Genomic DNA, 20,213 nt, shown 5'->3' with positions numbered 1-20,213 from the left:
TCTTGTCTCTCCTCATCCTTTCTCTGAGCCTTCAATTCCATCAGGTCTTCATTAGTAAGCTTCTCGTGTTGCACAGCAGAGTTCAATGAAGTCATTCCCTTGCAGATCTAGCTTGAAATAAAGATACTGTACTACTGTGCTCTATACAGTATTGCACAGTAAAGTACACAAATCACAACCACTTGTTGAGGATGCATGCACATGACAATGTACACCAGACGTGAACTAACTTACATGACTGCACATGCGAACACATGTTCGCCATCTTTGAAAGTTTGCAACTTGAAGGTTCGTATGTAGGGGACATACTGTATAGAAAATCATCAAATCACAAAGGAAGTGAGCAAGAAAGGAAGAAAGAAACAAAGGAATTACAAAACAACCAGAAAACAATTAAAATGACAATAGTAGGCCCACACCTATCAATGATTACTTTAAATGTAAATGAACTAAATTCTCCAATCAAAAAATAGAGTGGCTGAATAAATAATAAAATAGACCCAACTATATGTTGCCTACAAGAGACACTTCAGTTTCTCAGTTTTAAGGATACATATTAAATGAAAATGAAGTGATGAAAAAATAAATTCAATGCAAATGGAAACCAAAAGAAAGCAGGGGTAGCTATATTTATATAGAAATAAAAGACTTTAAGCCAAAGACTAACAAGAGAAATTAAGGTCATTATATAATAATAAAAGGATCTATTCATCAGGAGGATATAACAATTGTAAATATTTATGCACCAACACAGAAGCACCTAAATATATAAAGCAAATATTAACAGCTCTGAAGGAGGAAACAGATGGCAATACAATAATAGCAAGGAACTTCAAACACCCACTTGCAACAATGAATAGATCATCCAAGACAGAAAATCAGTCTAAAAAAAGGAAACCACTGGAATTAAACTATACATCAGACTAGACAGACCTAACAGATATACAGAACATTCTATCCAACAGCAAAAGAATACATATTCTTCTCAAGCACATACGGAACATTATCCAGCGTAAATCATATCTTAGGCCACAAGCAACTCTTAATAAAGTTAAATAAGACTGAAATCATATTAAGCTCAACCACAATGGTATAAAACTAGAAACTGATTGGGAATTCCCTGGCGGACCAGTGGCTAGGACTCTGCAATCTCACTGCTGAGGGCCCAGGTTCAATCCCTGGTCAGGGAACTAAAAATTAAAAATTCCAAAAGCTGTGCAGTGTGCCAAAAAATAAATAAAAATAAAAAATAAAAAAAAATAGAAAGAAAAGAAAACTAGAAATTGGTTAGGAAAACTGGAAAATTCACAAACATGTGGAGATTACACAACATGTTCCTGAACAATGAGTGAAAGAGAAATCAAAAAATATCTTGAGAGAAGTAAAAATGGAAACACAATATACCAAAACTGATGAGAAGAGCAAAAGCAGTTCTAAGAGGAAAGTTTATAACAATAAATGCCTAAAAAAAGAAAGATTTCAAATAAACAGCCTAATTTTATACTTCAAGGAACTAGAAAAATAGGAACAAACTAGCCTAGAATTAGCAGAAGGTAGAAAATAGACATATGTCAGACACACATAAATGAAATAGAGACTAAAAAGAAAAAAGATCAATGAAATTAAGAGGTATTTATTTAAAAGATAGAATAGACAAAATGTTAGTGAGACTTCTCAAATGAAAAAAAAAATCAACAGAGAGAGAAATTATAAATGAAAGAGAAGACATCATAACAGACACCTCAAAAATACAAAGTATCATAAGAGACTACTACGACCACAAATTGGACAACCTAGAAAAAATGGAAAAAAGATTCCTAGAAACACACAACCTATCAAGACTGAATCATGAAGAAATAAATAGAAAATCTGAACAGACCAGTGAGGAGACTGAATCAATACTCAAAACCTCCCAAGAAAGAAAACCCCAGGACTAGATGGCTTCAATGATGAATTCTACCAAAAGAAGAATTTAAAGGAGAAATAAGAACAATTATTTTCAAACTCTTCCCAAACTGAAAGAGTAAGGAACAATTCCAAATTCATTTTGCAAGGTTAGCATTACTCTGATACCAAAATCAGAGAAGGAATTTTAAAAAGAAGAAAATTATAGGCCAATATCCCTGATGAGCTTAGATGCAAAAATCCTCAATAAAAGGTATTAGGAAATCGAATTCAACAATACATTAAAAGAATCATACATAAACCATGATCACCTTGCATTCTGGGATGCAAGGATGGTTCAACATATGAAAATCAATCAATGTGATACACCCTATTAAGAAAATGAAGGATAAAAATCATATAATTATCTCAATAGATGCAGAAAAGCATTCAACAAAAGTCACCATCCATTCATGATAAAACTCTCAACAAACCAGCATAATAAAGGCAATACACGACAAGCCCACAGCTAATGTCATACTTGACAATGAAATACCAAAAGCTTTTCTTCTAAGATAAGGAACAAAACAAGAATGCCCACTCTCACCACTTGTATTCAACACAGTCCTGGCTTGAGCAATTAGGCAAGAAAAACAAATAAAAGGCATCCACATCAGAAAGGAAAAGGTAAATTTTCTCTATTTGCAGTAGACAAGATATCACATAGAATCCCTAAAAACACCACAGTGTTAGGAGTAATAAATGATTTCAGTAAAGCTGTAGGATATAAAAATCAATATACAAAACCAGTTGCATTTCTATACACTAACAATGAAACATCAGAAATAGAAATCAAGAAAACAATCCCACTTACAATAGCATTTACTATAGCATCAAAAATAATAAAATAGGAATAAATTAACCAAGAAGGTGGAAGATCTGTACACTGAAAACTGTTAAGGGACTGGTGGCACAGTGGTTAAGAATCCATCTGCCAATGCAGGTGAAACGGGTTCAATCTCTGGTCCAGGAAGATCCCACACGCTGAGGAGCAACTAAGCCTGTGCACAACAACAACTAAGGCTGCGCTTTTCTAGAGCGCACGAGCCATAACTACTGAGCCCTAGTGCTGCAACTACTGAAGTCCATGTGCCTACAGCTGTGATCTGCAACAAGAGAAGCCACCACAATGAGAAACTCATGCACCGCAATGAAGAGTAGCCCTGCTTGCTACAGCTAGAAAAAGCTTGCATGCAGTAATGAAGACCCAGCACAGCCAAAAAAAACAAAAAACAAAAACCAAAACCAAAAAACCTGTTAAGACACTGTACTCATGTTCAAAGCAGTATTATTCACAGTCAAAGTATAAAAACAATCTAACTGCCTATTGATGGATGAATGGATGAAGAAAATGTGGTATATAGATATACAATGGGAATATTATTCAGCCTTAAAAAAAAAAGAAAAAAAGGAAATCCTTTCATTTGCTACAACATGGATGAAACTGGAGGGCATTATGCTAAGTGAAATAAGCCAGACAAAAACAAATACTGCATGGTGTCACTTACATGTCAAATGTTAAATAAATAAATAAATAAATTAGAACAACTCTTAGAAACAGAGACTAGAAAGTGGTTGCCAGGGGACAGGGGGCAGGCAGAGGAGGCAATAGGGAGAGGTTAGTAAAAATGATACAAACTTTCAGTTGTTGAGATGAATAAGGTCTGAGGAAGTAATGTATAATATGGTGACTATACTAGATAACACTGGATTGTATAATTGAAATTTGTTAGAAGAGCAGAACTGAAAAATGTTCTCTCACACACAGACACAAAGGTAAACACATGACATGATGGATGGATGTGTTAATTACTCCATGGGGGAAATCCTTTCACAATGTATACATATACCTAATAATCACATTGTACACTTTAAATATCTTACAATTTTATTTGTGAATTTTACCTCAAAAAGATGGGGGTGTGGAAAGAATACATGAAATAATGTAAAAGGAGGCTTCTAAACATCAATGGGAACAACTTTATATTTATTTATAAAACTATATTTATATTTATTTCCATTATTGTTTAGCAAGTGTTTTGAAGTGTAGAGAATGCAGAGGATCACTGTCTCAGTTATCATATTATATAAGAACAGAGTTCTAATTAATGTTTCACTACACTTATAACTGCTAAATTGATCTCTATATAACAGAGCTTGGCAATAAATTAATAAATTTGATGTCAATGTCTAACAATAAAAATCATGTAGGTTCCATAAAATGGGACTATTCCTACTCTTACGTGTCAAACTATAAAATGCTAAACTCTGGTATTATGATTAAGAATTGTGATACTAAATTATCTCTGAGCCTATAACTGATCAAACTTTACATACACTGAATTCTAGGAGCAAAAGTTTACCTATTTAGAAGAATACTACTTGGCAGATGTAGTTAAATTTTCAGAGGGATACTAAATTAGCTGTTTCTAGCAGATGTAATCAGAAGGTGATTGAAAAGCCATCTGATGTGTAGATACAAAATTTCTTTTGAAGTATGAATCTTCACTTCAAGCCTTCTTAATTTACATATTATCTGATACAAGTAACTGTTTTCCACATTGCTTATTTTTATGTTAAAAGTAAATCATTAAAATCAGTGAAACAGCATTCCAAATATAAGGGTATTTCATGAAAATTTTATCCAAATACCAATGTTAAAAGGATCAAGAATATTAGCACATTTTGGAACAAATATTAGATGTGCAAACTTATTTATATTAATTCTAAATATGCTCCTGGCTTTCAAAATCTTTGTGCCTTTCCTCTATTTAACTAATTTAATGAAGTCTAACAGTATACTACCATATAACAAAAGAATAAAACAAGTGTGCCTTACCTAGTTACTTTGCAGCTCGATTCAATCAAGTCATTTTCAAAGTCAAGCAGGCTGGAAGGCAGATTATATTCCAGTGGGGATGTCAGTCTTTTCAAACGCAATAGACCAACACAAAATTTTGCTCCCATCTCTTCCAATTCTCGAGTACCAATCTGTAAACCCTAAAAATAAAGCAATAATAAATGTGTAACTGGGACGTTTGCTATCCTCTGGCTGTATCTTAGTAAAATGACATAAAAGGAATCTGTAACTATATTAATAAAATAAAAGGCTGGCACTTTGTATGATTGAACCTAAGACTCATAAGCATAGTGTCTTAACAACATAAGATTATTCTAAGTCACAAAGGAAACTGCCTTAAAAAACCATTTCTAAAATGTCTATTCTCATTCACTGCGTGCAAGCTATTTTCACCAACACACTGGGAAGGAGAAAAAACAGATAAACATCTTGTGGTTAAGTTATTCTTGGAGTTCATGCGTGAAATTATATTTTTACAATATAAGCTAGTACTTGTAATCTACTACTTGGATGCCAATGTTGCAATATTATAGTGTTACAATCAAGGCTCCAATTTGTACCCTTGAACATTACTTTATACAAACTTTTCCTGCATGATAAAAAGAAACTGGTAAGTAAAAAACAAACAAAAGAAAGGTAACTGTGTCAAAAAAGAATCAAACAAATCTAAGCCAATGAGGTAGCAGTAAAATAAGTTCGTATGTTCCATGTCAGTTAAGAATGCCCGTTTCAAATTTGGTCTACTAACACAAAAACATTTTTACCACAACCCTTTTTAACCAATAGTTTCCTAATAAACAATATAAGATTTACCAAAAGTTAAACATTACCATATAAAAGGATAAAAATAGACTATAAATCAAGACGTTGTTTATCATTTAATTTTCAGATAAAAAGATTCTCTAAAATAAATGAAACCCTTACACCAACAGAGGTTGCAGGTGTAGATGAAAGCAGACTAGACTTTCAATGACCAGACTAAAAGCACACAGTAACTGAAGAGATAAATCATAAAAATTGTTATTTACTCTATGTAGCACACGCCTTCATAATAATGACTGACTGATTGTTTAAGTAGTTTGGCCATCTCCAAATATTCTAAGAAATGTATCCTGACTTAATTAGAAAACGCATTTACCTTCTTAATCTAAAAACTTCAGAAAGGCTATGCCTGTTTCTGAATTAGCTCATCAAAAATAAAAATAAAGAATATTTGAAGCCTAAAATTGAGTAATATAAGAACATTCTTGAGACTGAAGTGATTTATTTCTTAAAATATTACTAGACTCACACAACATTAGCTAATATTAACAAGTTTGAAAAGTATATGTTATGCGTGTGGGGGAGGATGGAGGTATATGGGAATTCTGTACTTTCCACCCAATTTTTCTGTGAATCTAAAACTGCTCTTTAAAAAGTTTATTAATTAAAGAAAAACTTTTAAAAAAGTGTATGGTATAATCAAAGCACTGAATTTTACATGTAAAAAACTTAGCTTATTATTAGTAGTAAGACATACTTCTCTCCATAAGAGCTTTAAATCAATGTAACTCTATCAGCGGAAATCACATAAAGTATATATATAAATGTAACCATAAACGTAAATCATATAAAAGAGAAATGAGTATTTATTAGGTATCCATTTTACTTTTTAAAGTTTATACATTAATTTTTAGAAAACTCATCTAACATTTTGTTTCAAAATATATTTTAGCTATTTTTTAATGTGTTTTTTTCAATGACTAAATAAATTTATCAAAACACAAAAAGAACATTTAAAAAAATCCAATGAAAGTCTATCAGTAGAACCCAAGTATAGTAAGAAAGTGCTACTATTATTATGCAACAGAGATTTCAAGGGGCATGCGAGTTTCAGCTTCCCTGACTTTTTCCTCTCCCTACTCCCAAGGGACTAGTTTCACAGACACTGATGCTTTTAAGTTGCCTTCTCCAGCCTGACTGCATCTCTTTAAGAACAAATAATTTACAGTCTGTTTTACAATATTTGGAGAGATTTCAAGAGACAGTACATTTTGGAAGAATGGTATACTATGGTCAATCTAAAACTTAGGCAAGAGCCATTCTACAGAAAGTGCTGAAATTTCACTAGGTTCTACTCAAACAGGCCCTCAAAGTTTGAATGTCAGTTGCAAAATCTATATAATTTTCTTCCAGTTTGTTACAGACTGGAAAAGTCATTTAAGCTCTCCACTTAAACATTTTGGCATCAATCATAATATGTTTACATTTTTAATACTAACCAACTGGAAGATTTTTAACTCTTTCCAAACATAAAGTTATAATCACTTTTATGTGAAGTATATGAAAATTACTATGAGAATCAGATTCCTCTTGCCCGTGTCAAGAAAACACAACACAACACAACAAAACAAAGCAGAATGATTAGAATAATTAGCATGACACCTGAAAACCTTTTTGTGGCAAGGCAAGAAAAATAAATATTTGCATTTACAGTTGCTTACCTAAAGTCCAATTCATTGCCTTTTGAGTTCTCAATCTTTTGTGGTACATATATACAATGGAATATTACTCACCAATAAAAAACAACAAAATAATGCCATGTGTACCAACATGGATGGACCTAGAGATTATCATACCGAGTGAAGTAATAAGTGAGACAGAGAAGGACAAATATCATAAGATATTGCTTATATGTGGAATCTAAAAAAGTGGTATAAATGAATTTATTTACAAAATAGAAATAGAGTCACAGATGTAGAAAACAATCTTATGGTTACCAGCATGGAAACGGGGGGAGGGATAAATTGGGAAACTGGGATTGACATATACATACTACTATGTATAAAATAGATTAACTAATAAGGAACAACTGTATAGCACAGGGAACTCTACACAATACTCTGAAATGAACTATATGGGAAAAGAATCTAAAAAAGAGTTGATACATGTATATGCACAACCGATTCACTTTGCTGTACACCTGAAACTAACACAACATTGTAAATCAACTACCCTTCAATAAAAAATTTTTTAAAAAGTTCTCCATCTTTAAAATTAAAAAATTCAAAATCACCTGACATTTAATCAACTCTTAAATTTTGAATGTAAAGTTTGAACTCATTATTTCCTATGAAAGCCTATGGTACCACAGAAGAGGAGTCTTAGTAAAGAAAAAAAAATGGTGAAGGGATATGCATTTAAAAGTCACACACACACATAAAATCTAAACTAAAAAAACTTTATAAATAAGTGTAATGTGTTTATTTCTAAATGCATAAAAATATATTTACATGCAATAAATTAAAATGATAGAAATTTTATTAATAATGTATTCCTTGTACAACTCATTATAAATTACTAATCATTGTTTAAATATGTACTACAGTGTGCTTCTTAAAAATTATGACTGTAAAGAGACTCAACCAAGATTTCATAAGTACCCAAAGCAAGCTATTTTGTTCAGAGAAGTAAAAAAACAAACAAAACTGTTCTTAAGATTGCATATAATTCAATTCCATTATTGCAAATTATACATAACTCACTATAACAAACATATCATTTAATACATACTGGAAAACTACTAGAGCATATATGAAAGTCTTGAAATATGTTTATGGCTAGAAGTCCTGAGATGTTTTACCTTATATTTTCCCTGATCACAGCCACATAAAGTACTCTCCATGGTATAGCTTCTTTGTACTCCTATCTCTCTCCAAACTACAACACGTGCTGTAGATTCTTTAGACTTTTCTACTACGAAGCTACAGCTGCTCATGCAAAATGCTGGGGCAATATGGCTCAGAATCTTAGGCAAAGTCTGGAAAGATAAGAATGATAAAATATTTCAAGAGCTTTCTTTTTTGTCGCTTAAAATTTTTTTTATTTATAAATTTTGAAAAATTTTTATGAAAGCATAGTCATTAGAGCAGTCATGTGGATCTTTTTCCTATATCCCTTGCTATTCAAAACATCAAAAGAATCCTCTTACTTTTCTGCTTTCCTAGACAGTAATCAGAAAATAGAATGAAAGAAAGGATAATATTCATAGTAGCAATCAACAAGTGGAATAAAACCATGTAAGAAAACCATGTTTTAAAGTACGAAGAAAAACCTATTTTAAAAAATGAAGAAACTTTAGTCAGTCACCCCTAAAGTAATCAATAAAGCTAAGACAATCACAGTCTAAATGCCCACAACATTTTTGCAACTTAAAGTTATCCTCAGGTTCACCTGAAAATGAAATATGTAAGTATACCCTGGGGAATTTTAAAAGAAAAGGCTATTACTGGAGAAATAATCCAACACATAATTATATACCTAACATTAGTTAAATGGTGATACTGGTGTAGGAATAGATGAATCTTTAGAAAGAGAGTTCAGAATTAGAACAAAAGGTATTTGTTAAAGTTAGTATTATTATTAGTGAGAAACACTGATCATTCACGAAAAGCTGACAACTGGTCAGCCACTGGAAAAAACCAGCTAAAGTCACTCTCCATTAAATTAACTCTAATTAGATTGAGAATTTAAATTTTAAATTAATAAATTAAATTTTTAAATGAAACTCAAAACAGTAAACATGAAACTCTACTTTTAAAATCTGAGAATGAGAAAAGTCCTTCTAAGCCTTTAAACCCAGAAGCCACTTTAAAAAAAAATCAACAAATATGATAAAAGTTTGAAATCACTACACATCAACAAAAAAAATTTAATATGCTTATTACTTACAAAGTTATTTTAAAAACAATAATTAAGATACGTGTACAAAAGTAAGCAGAGAATATGAGAAAAGGCTATTCCTAAAAATCAGAGAGATCATAAATGTTCATACATAGAAAAAGATACTTGAACTCATATAATTAGATACACAAACTAAAACCATCTGATAGTTTTTTCACCCGGCAAAGATGAGAGTAAGATGTTTGGAAAAACAGCACTATCATTCACTGGAGAGTAACAATTTGTACAGTCCTTATGAAAAACAACTTGGCAATACTAACGAAGTGACCACCAACAAGGGACACAGAATAAATAAATTTTGGTATATCCGTACAATAATGACAAAAATACACAATAAAAATCTTGTGCAACTGTCAACAAGACGGAGACAGATCCAGATAATGAGGACTTGGAAAGATAGCCAACAAACATTATGTGAAAAAAAAGTTGCTGTGGAGCGTTAAAAACATAAAAAGCACAAAAACTTCACATGCTATGTGTATATACATCTATGAATAAATGCGCTTAGAGGCAAGTCTCACAATTACATATGGTGAAAGTGATTAATTAGTAAGTAATTGAGAGAAGATGACTTTCACTTACTACTTTGTATTTCTGGAGTGTTTCCATTTTTTAAAAGACTCTAATCATTTTATTTATTTGGGAAAGGAGAAGAGAGAGGACACCAAAAAGAAAATGTGCTTTGAAGTTCTGCCAAGGAGAGTGGTATGTTATTGAACCTTTTTTTGGGAAAATAACCTGGGATGCTGGTTAAGGTGTAAACATAGTAGGAGAGACACTGTGACAGAATGAAAAGCACACGGGATGTAAAACAATAGATGTCACTTCAGTCCTAGCCATACCTCAAAACACACCCATACATGTAGAAACAAGGTATGTAACAGATGGCTTTATAAAACCAGCAGAGGAATGAGGTACTGTTTAATAAGTGGTGCTGAGACAACTGGTTATACGTGGGGAAACTAAAATTAGATGCCCACATACAAAAATAAATTCCACATAGATTAAAAATCTAAATGTGAAAAGCATTTTTAGAGGAAAAGCTTTCAGTTTTTCACCAGTGAGTATGACATGAGCTGTGGGTTTGTCTTAAATAGCCTTTATTATGTTGAGATAAGTTCCCGCTATACCAACTTTGATGAGAGTTTTTAATATGAATGGATGAATATTGTCAAATGCTTTTTCTGCATCTATTGAGATGATCATGTGATTTTTATCCCTCCTTCTGTTAATGTGGTATATTACAATGACTGATTTGTGGATATGAACCATTCCTGCATCCTTAGAATAAATCCCACTTGATCATGGTGCATGATCCTTTTTATATATTGTTGGATTCGGTTTGCTAATATTTTGTTGAGGATTTTTGCATCTATATTCATTATGGATAGTGGTCTGTAATCTTTTTTGTAGTGTCTTTGTCTGATTTTGGTTATTAGGGTATTGGCCTCGTAGAGTGAATTTGGGAGTGTTCCCTCCTCTTCAGTTTTTTGGAATAGTTTGAGAAGGACAGGTATTAGCATATAGGTAGGTATTAACATATTAGGTATTTATATGTTTAGTAGAATTCCTCTTTGAAGCCATCAGGTCCTGGACTGCTGTTGCTAGAAGTTATTTTATTACTAATTCAATTTCACTACTAGTGATCAGTCTGTTCAGGTTATCTATTGGTTTGGCCAAAAAGTTCCTTTGGTTTTACGCAAAAATAAAAGACACATTCTTCATTTTCACCAAGAACTTTAACAATGTATTCACCATTTTGTTCCACTACCTTCTGCCATTTTTCAGGCAACTCTATAATTATATCTTCCCAAAAGATGGGATTTATCTTTTTGAGCAAAGAATTGTTCCAGGTGCCTTTTACAGTCTTCCAGGGAACTGAAATTTTTTCCATTAAAACAATTTTGTAGAGACCAAAATAAATGGAAATCCGAAGATGCGATGTCTGGTGAATGTGGCGGATGAATCAGAACTTCCCAGCCAAGCTGTAACAGTTTTTGCCTGGTCATCAAAGAGACATGTGGTCTTGCATTATCCTGATGGAAGACTGTGCGTTTTCTGTTGCTAAGTCCAGATGCTTTTCATCAAGTGCTGCTTTCAGTTGGTCTAACTGGGAGTAGTACTTGTTGGAATAAATCATTTGGTTTTCTGGAAGGAGCTCATAATAGAGGACTCCTTTCCAATCCCATCATATATACAATATCACCTTCTTTGGATGAAGACTGGCCTTTGGTGTGGTTGGTGGTGATTCATTTCACTTGCCCCATGATCTCTTCCATTTCACATTATTACACAGTATCCACTTTTCATCGCCCATCACAATTTATTTTAAAAACAGAAAGTTTTCATCACATTTAAGTAGAGAATTGCATGTGGAAATACAGTCAAGAACGGTTTTTTTTCACTCAACTTCTGTGGAACCCAAACATCAAAGTGATTAACACTACCAAGCTGGTGCAAATGATTTTCAACACTTGATTTGGATATTCTGAGTATGTCAGCTGTCTCTCGCATGGTATAACATTGATTGCTCTCAATTAATGTCTTGATTTGACCACTATCAACTTCAACTGGTCTATCCAACCATGGAGCATCATTCAGCAAGAAATCTCCAGCATGAAACTTCACAAACCACTCTGACAAATTCAATCAGTCACAGCACATCCTCCACACACTGCACAAATCTTATTTTGCGTTTCAGTTGCATTTTTACCTTTCTTGAAATAATAAAAAATAATGTGCCAAAAATGTTGCTTTTTTCTTCCATCTTCAATATTAAAAAGGCTACACAAAAATTCACCAATTTTGATAATTTTTTAAATGCATGCTGACATGATGGCTGTTACAATACTATCTAATAAAATTATTTTGAATGAAGTTAAAGACTACTTAGTGCTAAAGAAATGGAAAGATATCCCTGTTCATGAACTGGAAGAATTAATATTGTTAAAATGTCCATACTACTCAAAGCAATCTACAGATTTAATGCAATCCCTATCAAAATACCCAGAATACCCAAGACATTTTTCAGAGAAGTACAACAAATAATCCTAAAATTTATATGGAACCACAAAAGACTACAAAAGCAATCCTGAGGGAAAAAAAAACAAAGCTGGAGGTATCACTGACTTCAGACTATACTACAAAGCTACAGTAATCAAAACAGGAATGTATTGGCACAAAAACAAACAAACAAAAAACAGACATAGAGGTTACTGGAACAGAACATAGAGCCAAGAAATAAACCCACTAGCATATGGTCAATTAATCTACGAAAAAGGAGGCAAAAATATACAATAAGGAAAAGACAGTCTCTTCAATAAGTGGTGGTGGGAAAACTGGACAGCTATGTGTAAAAGAATGAAATTAAAAACATTTTCTCACACTATATACAAAAGTAAACTCAAAATGAATTAAAGACCTAAATGTAAGACTGGAAACCATAAAACTCACAGAAGAAAAAAGGCAGAACACTCTTTCACATAAGTCATAGCAATATTTTTTTGAATCTGTCTCTTCAGGTAAAGGAAACAAAAGCAAAAATAAATAACTAAGGCCTAATTAAATTTAAAAGCTTTTGCACAGCAAAGGAAACAAGTTACAAAATGAGAAGACAACCTACGTAAGGGGAGAAACTATCTGTAAACGATATGACTGAAAGAGGTTAATATTTAAAATATATAAACAGCTCATACAACTCAACATCAAAAAACAAACAAAAACAAATAAAAAACAAAATAACAACAACAAAAGCCAACCTAATTAAAAAGTGGGAAGAAGAACTGAATAGACATTTTTCTAAAGGAGACATACAGATGGCCAACAGGAACATGAAAATATGTTCAATGTCACTAATTATTAGAGAAACACAAATCAAAACCACAATGAGGCATCACTTCACATAGGTCATAATGGCCATCATCAAGTCTACAAATAATAAATGCTCGAGAGTGTGTAGAGATAATGGAACCCTCCTACACATTTGGTGGGAATGTAAATTGGTGTAGCCACTATGGAGAACAGTATGGAGGTGCCTTAAAAAACTAAAAGCTACCACATGATCCACCAATCCCACTCCTGAGCACATATCCAGAAAAGACAAAAACTCTAATTCGAAATGATACGTGCACCCTGATGTCCATAGCAGCACTATTTACAATAGCCAAGAGATGGAAGCAACCTAAGTATCCATCAACAGATGAATGGATAAAGATGATGTGGTATATATTATACAATAGAATATACTCAGCCATAAAAAAGAATGAAATTTTGCCATTTGCAACAACATGAATGGACCTGGAGGGTATTATGCTTAGTCAGACAGAGAAAGACAAATACTGTAGATTATCATTTATATATGGGAGCTAAAAAACAAAACAAATGTATATAACAAAACAGAAACAGACTCACAGGTATAAGGAACAAACTAGTCATAACCAGTAGGGAGAAGGATGGGGGCAGTGGCAAGATAAGAGTAGGAGATTAAGAGATACATACCTACTATGTATAAAATAAATAATGCATAAACAATACAAGCATATATTGTACAGCACAGAGAATACAGCCAATATTGTAGAATAACTTTAAATGGAGTATAATCTGCAAAAATAGTGCACCTGTAACTAACATAATATTGTAAATCAAGTTTACTTTAATTAAAAAAATGTGAAAAGCAAAAATTTTAGAGGAAATATTTAAAACTAGAAATCTGAAACAAAATGACAAAATGGCAACATTTACTTAATCTGGGTAGTTCTTATATATTAAATTATTTTATGTAGTTTTATGCATGTTTGAAATTCAAAAATTCCTGCCTTATCTGTAATAATTACCCTGTATCCCACATCTTCCACAACATCACATGAAGCTGCATTGTCATTCGTATGCCACACTGTCTCTTTGATGCTGCAGCCATACATAAATACATTCTTCTTTCGGGAGTGGCCGTGGTAATCACAATAAACCTTGAAAAGATAATATATTTTAAAAATAAAATCCTTCAAATTCACATATTGCCAAGTAAAGCTAGTTAATATGAAGCCAATAAACAGATCGGTGTTCCTTTGTCCTTTTATTGTAACTGAGCCACCATTTAATAAGCAGAATTAATAAAAGTAATAATACATATCTACTTTTGGGAAGGATCTATGATAATCCTAGAATGGCTAAATCCTTTGCGGGCAGGTCCTGCATCAAGCCACAAGTTCCACTTTTTCTTTTGTATCTACTATTCATCACTTAAAAAATAATGAATTCAATTATAGGTCAAATCTACAGCTGCAGTCATCACCTCCCCAAGGGTTGTTAAAATATTTACCTAATTTAAGAGAACATAAAAATGCTTTCATGAAAAACCCTCTAAAAGGGGGTATGGTTTCACTTTAATTTTTAAGAGCATCATTTTAAAAATGGAAAATGAAGGACAGACTTGCATGTCAATTTTGCCCCTTTGTAAAGTGTTCTATCTTTCCCAAAGGAAGATTAACTCATTTAAAGACTAACACTATGGAAACATTCTAAACAAAAGTTGCTGAAATTGGAAGAAACACATATACCCAGTTCAGGAGAGTCTCCCACCATGCCTATACAACCTCTCTCATGTGTATACTTGAGACTTACCTACTTTAGAACTGGCTGAAGAGCTCAGAAATAAGCTACTACCGGTTTGAGAATTTGGAAGATACATACTGTACTTTTACCTTGGTATTGTTCAAACAGTGATGTTAAATACCTAAAACTTACAACCAAGAGTTACCAAGATTCATAAACAAAAAAAGAAAAGGGCTCGTGAGAATTATAAAAATTAAACCTAATGAAATAAGAATATGGATACACTATATTAATTTGACAACATAATACACAAGTGATGAATAACAAAGGTGTTTTAAAGAAACTGCTATTGAAATTAACATAGCTTTTATAACCAGAAAATAATTTACAAAATACTAACTTACAACAAAATCACCTCTTTATACAAACAAATATTGCTGCTTACCAGTGGCAAACGCTTCACTGCAGCCAGATATTGCAGCAGACCCTTGGCATGATAAATTGTAGGATGTAAATCTGGATTTGGACTTTGCCACTGTCTATTCAAATCCTCTCCACTTAAAGAACAGCGGTGACTACACATATGTAAACACAATGACAGACAAATATTGGTACCAATAAACTCTTACATACACTTGATTCAATTTTATGATTCTATTCCACTAAATATTTCAAACAGGTATAAATGGTGTGCTCACCAAAATGCATGTTATAGTCATTAAATAAATATTTATTCAGTGTTTGCTATGTGTAAGATCTCATGTTATATGCATTTAACTCTGGTAAGCTTGCAGTTTCATAGGTTTTCAAGCTATAGGAAAAATTCTCCTTTCTGGGGTTTTGTTTCATATGCCATACATTTATTCATTTTCCATTCTGACTCCATAATAATCATTTCTTATGCTAACATTCTGTATTTTGATTGTACTAGTTATTATTAAAAATGCTAAATCCTCCTTCTAAGAAAGATAAGTATTGTATACAAAAAGTACACATTCTTGCAAAACTTCAAATACATTTTCATTAGTTGTAGGCGTTAAGTATTAAAGTCACTGAGCAAAAATTTAAGCAAATAATAACAGAAATATAAACAGAATTCTAACTGGTCAATATATCTTTGAATTAAAACTAGGCATAAAATCTCATTTTAGTTCCATAATCATACTACCTAAAGAGAAATGATTCTATTTTGTAATTCAAAAATTTCCTAAATATGAGAAATATTCATGGTACTTTTACTGAATAAATAAATATGGTATCCTCAACTTTGGAGATGCTCACAAAAGCTAGACTAAATCCTACCTTTCAGAAGCACTAAAGAGACCATGGTCTAATTGACACAATAAATGAACTGTACTAACTACAAGCCACTCCACTTAAAAAGTAATCTCCCAGTATTTCCACTTTAAAGAATTCCTACTCATATCAGGAAGAGGTTAGCAGATGGAGCCAATATTCCATATCAGTGGAGAGAGATCCCAGAAGATTCTAAATCTTAAAACAACCTAAGATCATGCCATTTGACAAATAAGAAAGGACTATAAGAGGATGTGCTAAAAATCTTTCTCATATCCTAATGTGATTTTTCTAAAACAATTCAAGCAAGACATACATTTTATAAAATCATATATTCATGAATAGATAACAGAACTTCTCAAAATATACTATAAATAATATACAAATTATATTTTCATTTAAAATTAACCCTAGATTAATTCTTCACTAAATTTTTTTTGTTCTAGAAAAATCACTAGATTTGTTTTCGAAACTAATCCAGATGCTTTTATTTCAAGTTTACACAGAACAGCCACAATAATCTATAATATTTCTATAACTACTGCTTCACTTACTTTCCATTGACGACACCATCTGGATTTAGCATAGGGACAATTTTAAAAATATAGGATTCTCGTAAGCTCTGAGCAGTAGGGTTGTTACTCATGAGATACTCCAATGTTCCTTTCATTACCCAGCTTGCATTAGTTTCTCCAGGATGTACCCGAGCAGATAAGAAAACGTAAGGGCGATTTCCTAAAGTAGACATAAAACCTCAAATTAAAATGAACGGCTACTAAAAGTCTATGATGTTTGACTTTGGGGCTTTAGAAATATTTCTACTCAATTGTGAATACTGATATAAAGTCAAAGTAGAACTCACTGGGCACCTACTATACATAAGCACTGCGTTAGGCTCTCTACAGAAAACCGATTTAAAACCCATGTAAGCCCTGTCTTATATGAACATACCACATTAAACAGTATTTAAGTCACTTATTTATTTCCAATGATTAATCTAACATATAAAATTACCTCTTTAATATTGTCTTGGCTTCATAAAAAACAAGTAGCTGGGGAAATATAGATGGAATATTTATTTTTCATAAAGTCATGGTCAAAAGAAGGAAATATAAACTTATTCCTGCTTTATAGATTGTACAATAAACACAGAACAATAGGTATATCTGCTCAGAGATTTACAAAGAAAAATATTTTTCACTATACATTTAGATATACAGGTCTACAAAATAATCACTTAATTTACCTGCTCATATTTTCATGAATAAAAAGCTCTTTTTCTTTCCTGAAAATATTTTACCTTCTTATCAAAATTAGAACAGTTTTCTTATATGTATATATATTTTTTACTATAGCTGTACATTTAGGACAACTTTAAAAATATAAATGGCACAAGGAAAAACAAGTAGCTATTTAGTACTAGCATCAAAACACTCGATAGGTTTCTGGTAGTTTTATTCATAAGTAAAATTACTGTAAATTCTCAAACTGATGGTATAATTTGTTGTACTATACTTTGGGTATAACTTCCAAGGATGAGAACTGCAGAATACTAGTATCAAAAGAGACCTCAGATGTCATCTCAGGCAGCTCCCTCATATTTGAGATAAGGAAACCAAGGCCCAGAAGTGGGCCCAAGCTAGGCAGTAACAGGACCTTGACTAGCAGCCAAGACTTCTGATGCCTGTTCCTAGTACTACTGCTCTTACAAAACAGTCACGAAGCAAAGAGAAACAAGTAAGAATGACTGGTATTGAGAGTGAAGAAGACAAACTTACTGAATTGACAGATATGTTCATAATAATTAGACTCTGGCATTGCTGTTATCGTCACCAAGGGACAGCTGTTTCCAGACAGGGTTTCACATAACACATCTTTTCGAAAATAGATTTGCTGAGGATTATGTGCTGATTCCAATTTTTGAAGATGCATCTTAATAAACATTTAAAAGCAAAGAATACAGTCATTTAAAAACTCCCTATGATAAACAGAAATAAATGCATCCAGATCTTGAACATAACTAAAAGTGAATCAGATTCCTAATCCCCTCTCTGAAACCCTCAAGGGTTCAGATACAGTTAAACATCAGTATTTGGGGAACTTGAGAAAGGGAACAGACACAGTTTGGATACCATTAACAGTGCAATATAACCAGTGGGGTCAGTGGCAGCAGCCTGTAAATGAGCACATTAGTATTTTCGTAGCAAAGCACATGAACAGTCACGCTAAGTGGAATCGATATTCTAAATAAGCTCGTATCAATTCAGGCCAGGCTTTGCTGCCAAATGGGTTATGAAAATGCTTTTGGTTTCCAAAGCCTTCTGAATTTTGTAATTTTGTGACTATAGATCTGTTAACAGCAACCTAAAATATGGAGAATGATAATTATGTAGCACAAATTTTTTAACAATCTTTCCTGATTTCAAGATTAATAAAGGCTTATTGTAAAATGTCTGGAAGATGCAGAAAGTACAAGAAAAAATTTTAAACACTCCTAATTGCATTACCTAGATTACTACTAACAAATGCCAATGTATATAAACAAAACTGTAATTATATGTAAGACTTTCTATAATCTGATTTTATCACTTAGTAATTTATACATTCATATAAATATATTCATAATTTTAAATACTATGCCATTATCATTAAACATGTTCAATATACGTCTTCTGAAAACACACGTTTTAATGGTTTCAGCATATGGTCACAACCCAAAACAAACTGTTCAATCCCTTAAAGATGCTGGTTTCCAAACTTCTGCCTATGTTCATTCACATAATCATGATTTACCAGGTGGTCACTATTTCAGGACTAGAAACTATGCCAGGCATTGGGGACATAACAATGAGTAAATGGTCCCCACCCTAGAAACAATACAGAGTGCTATGAGACCTGAAAAAAGGGAAGGCAGCCTCACAGAGTCTGGGCAGTGAAAAAAGGTCTTCTAAAAAAATTACATTTAAAGTGAGATTCAAAGAATGAGTGAAATGGATAGAAAGTGTGCTGTAGGCAGAAAGAAAGAAAGTATACAGGAAGACCATGAAAATAAGAAAAAAGGACATTTCAAAGAACTGAAAAAGATTCATTATAGCTAGACCAGAAAGAAAAGGGTAAGAAATTGAGAATTTAACACAGAAGGAAGGGCCTGGTAGACCATCCTTCCCAGAGCATAGTATCTGTACTACTGGTAATTAAGATAACTAAGTGATATGTGGATAACCTTTCAAAAAATTTTAATAGGTATGTATTTTACTGTGAATTAGAAAAAAAGTTCAGCACTTTAAACCTGTAATTCCACAGATATTAATTTAGGATGAGGATAATCTTTAAAGAGTGAATTACTTTAAAGTCTACTTAAAGATAAATATTAAGGAAGTAACAGTTCAAACAGTATGAAGAAATGGCAAAAACTGTGCAAAATAGAGAAATGACTGAATGAGCTATGGTAAGAATTTTAGACTTCAAACAAATGGCAAGAAAAATCACTAAGGAGTTTTAAGCAGGGGATTTTTACAATTAGATTTGCCATCAAAGAGCCCTCTTGCTACACTGGGAAAACAATGATGAAGAGGAAAGGGGAAACAAGTGAATTCTAGGACACCAATCAGAAAGAGGCTGGCCTGAGTCCAGGTGAGACACAATGGTAACGCCTGGAAAACGTCATGGTAGTGGGACCAGAAGAAAGTAGGGGCTTTTAAAATATAATAAAAAGGTAGCATCAGTAAATGATAGTAAAGAATACCATGTAAATCAGGGGTCCCCAACCCCCGGGCCACAGACCAGTACTGGTCCAGGGCCTGTTAGGAACAGAGGCAAACAGCAGGAGCTGAGCAGCAGG

General features: G+C 32.7%; 1 protein-coding gene across 5 annotated transcripts in view; it reads right to left on the bottom strand.

Moving 5' to 3' along the window:
• The window catches only part of AGTPBP1 (ATP/GTP binding carboxypeptidase 1), a 184,798-nt gene that overhangs the window by 14,804 nt on the left and 149,781 nt on the right, over positions 1-20,213 (bottom strand). For all 5 annotated transcript variants that reach the window (XM_057722059.1, XM_057722060.1, XM_057722062.1 and 2 more), the window contains 6 exons: positions 18,151-18,304; positions 16,927-17,107; positions 15,522-15,651; positions 14,359-14,490; positions 8,427-8,603; positions 4,784-4,944 (listed from right to left, as the gene is read on the bottom strand). In XM_057722059.1, coding sequence (XP_057578042.1) covers positions 4,784-4,944; positions 8,427-8,603; positions 14,359-14,490; positions 15,522-15,651; positions 16,927-17,107; positions 18,151-18,304 — 935 coding nt within the window. The remainder of the gene's footprint in view (positions 1-4,783; positions 4,945-8,426; positions 8,604-14,358; positions 14,491-15,521; positions 15,652-16,926; positions 17,108-18,150; positions 18,305-20,213) is intronic.

The sequence above is a fragment of the Hippopotamus amphibius genome, chromosome 2, assembly GCF_030028045.1.
Source record: "Hippopotamus amphibius kiboko isolate mHipAmp2 chromosome 2, mHipAmp2.hap2, whole genome shotgun sequence".
Taxonomy (NCBI): domain Eukaryota; kingdom Metazoa; phylum Chordata; class Mammalia; order Artiodactyla; family Hippopotamidae; genus Hippopotamus; species Hippopotamus amphibius.
This window is presented reverse-complemented; position numbering and strand designations above follow the sequence as displayed.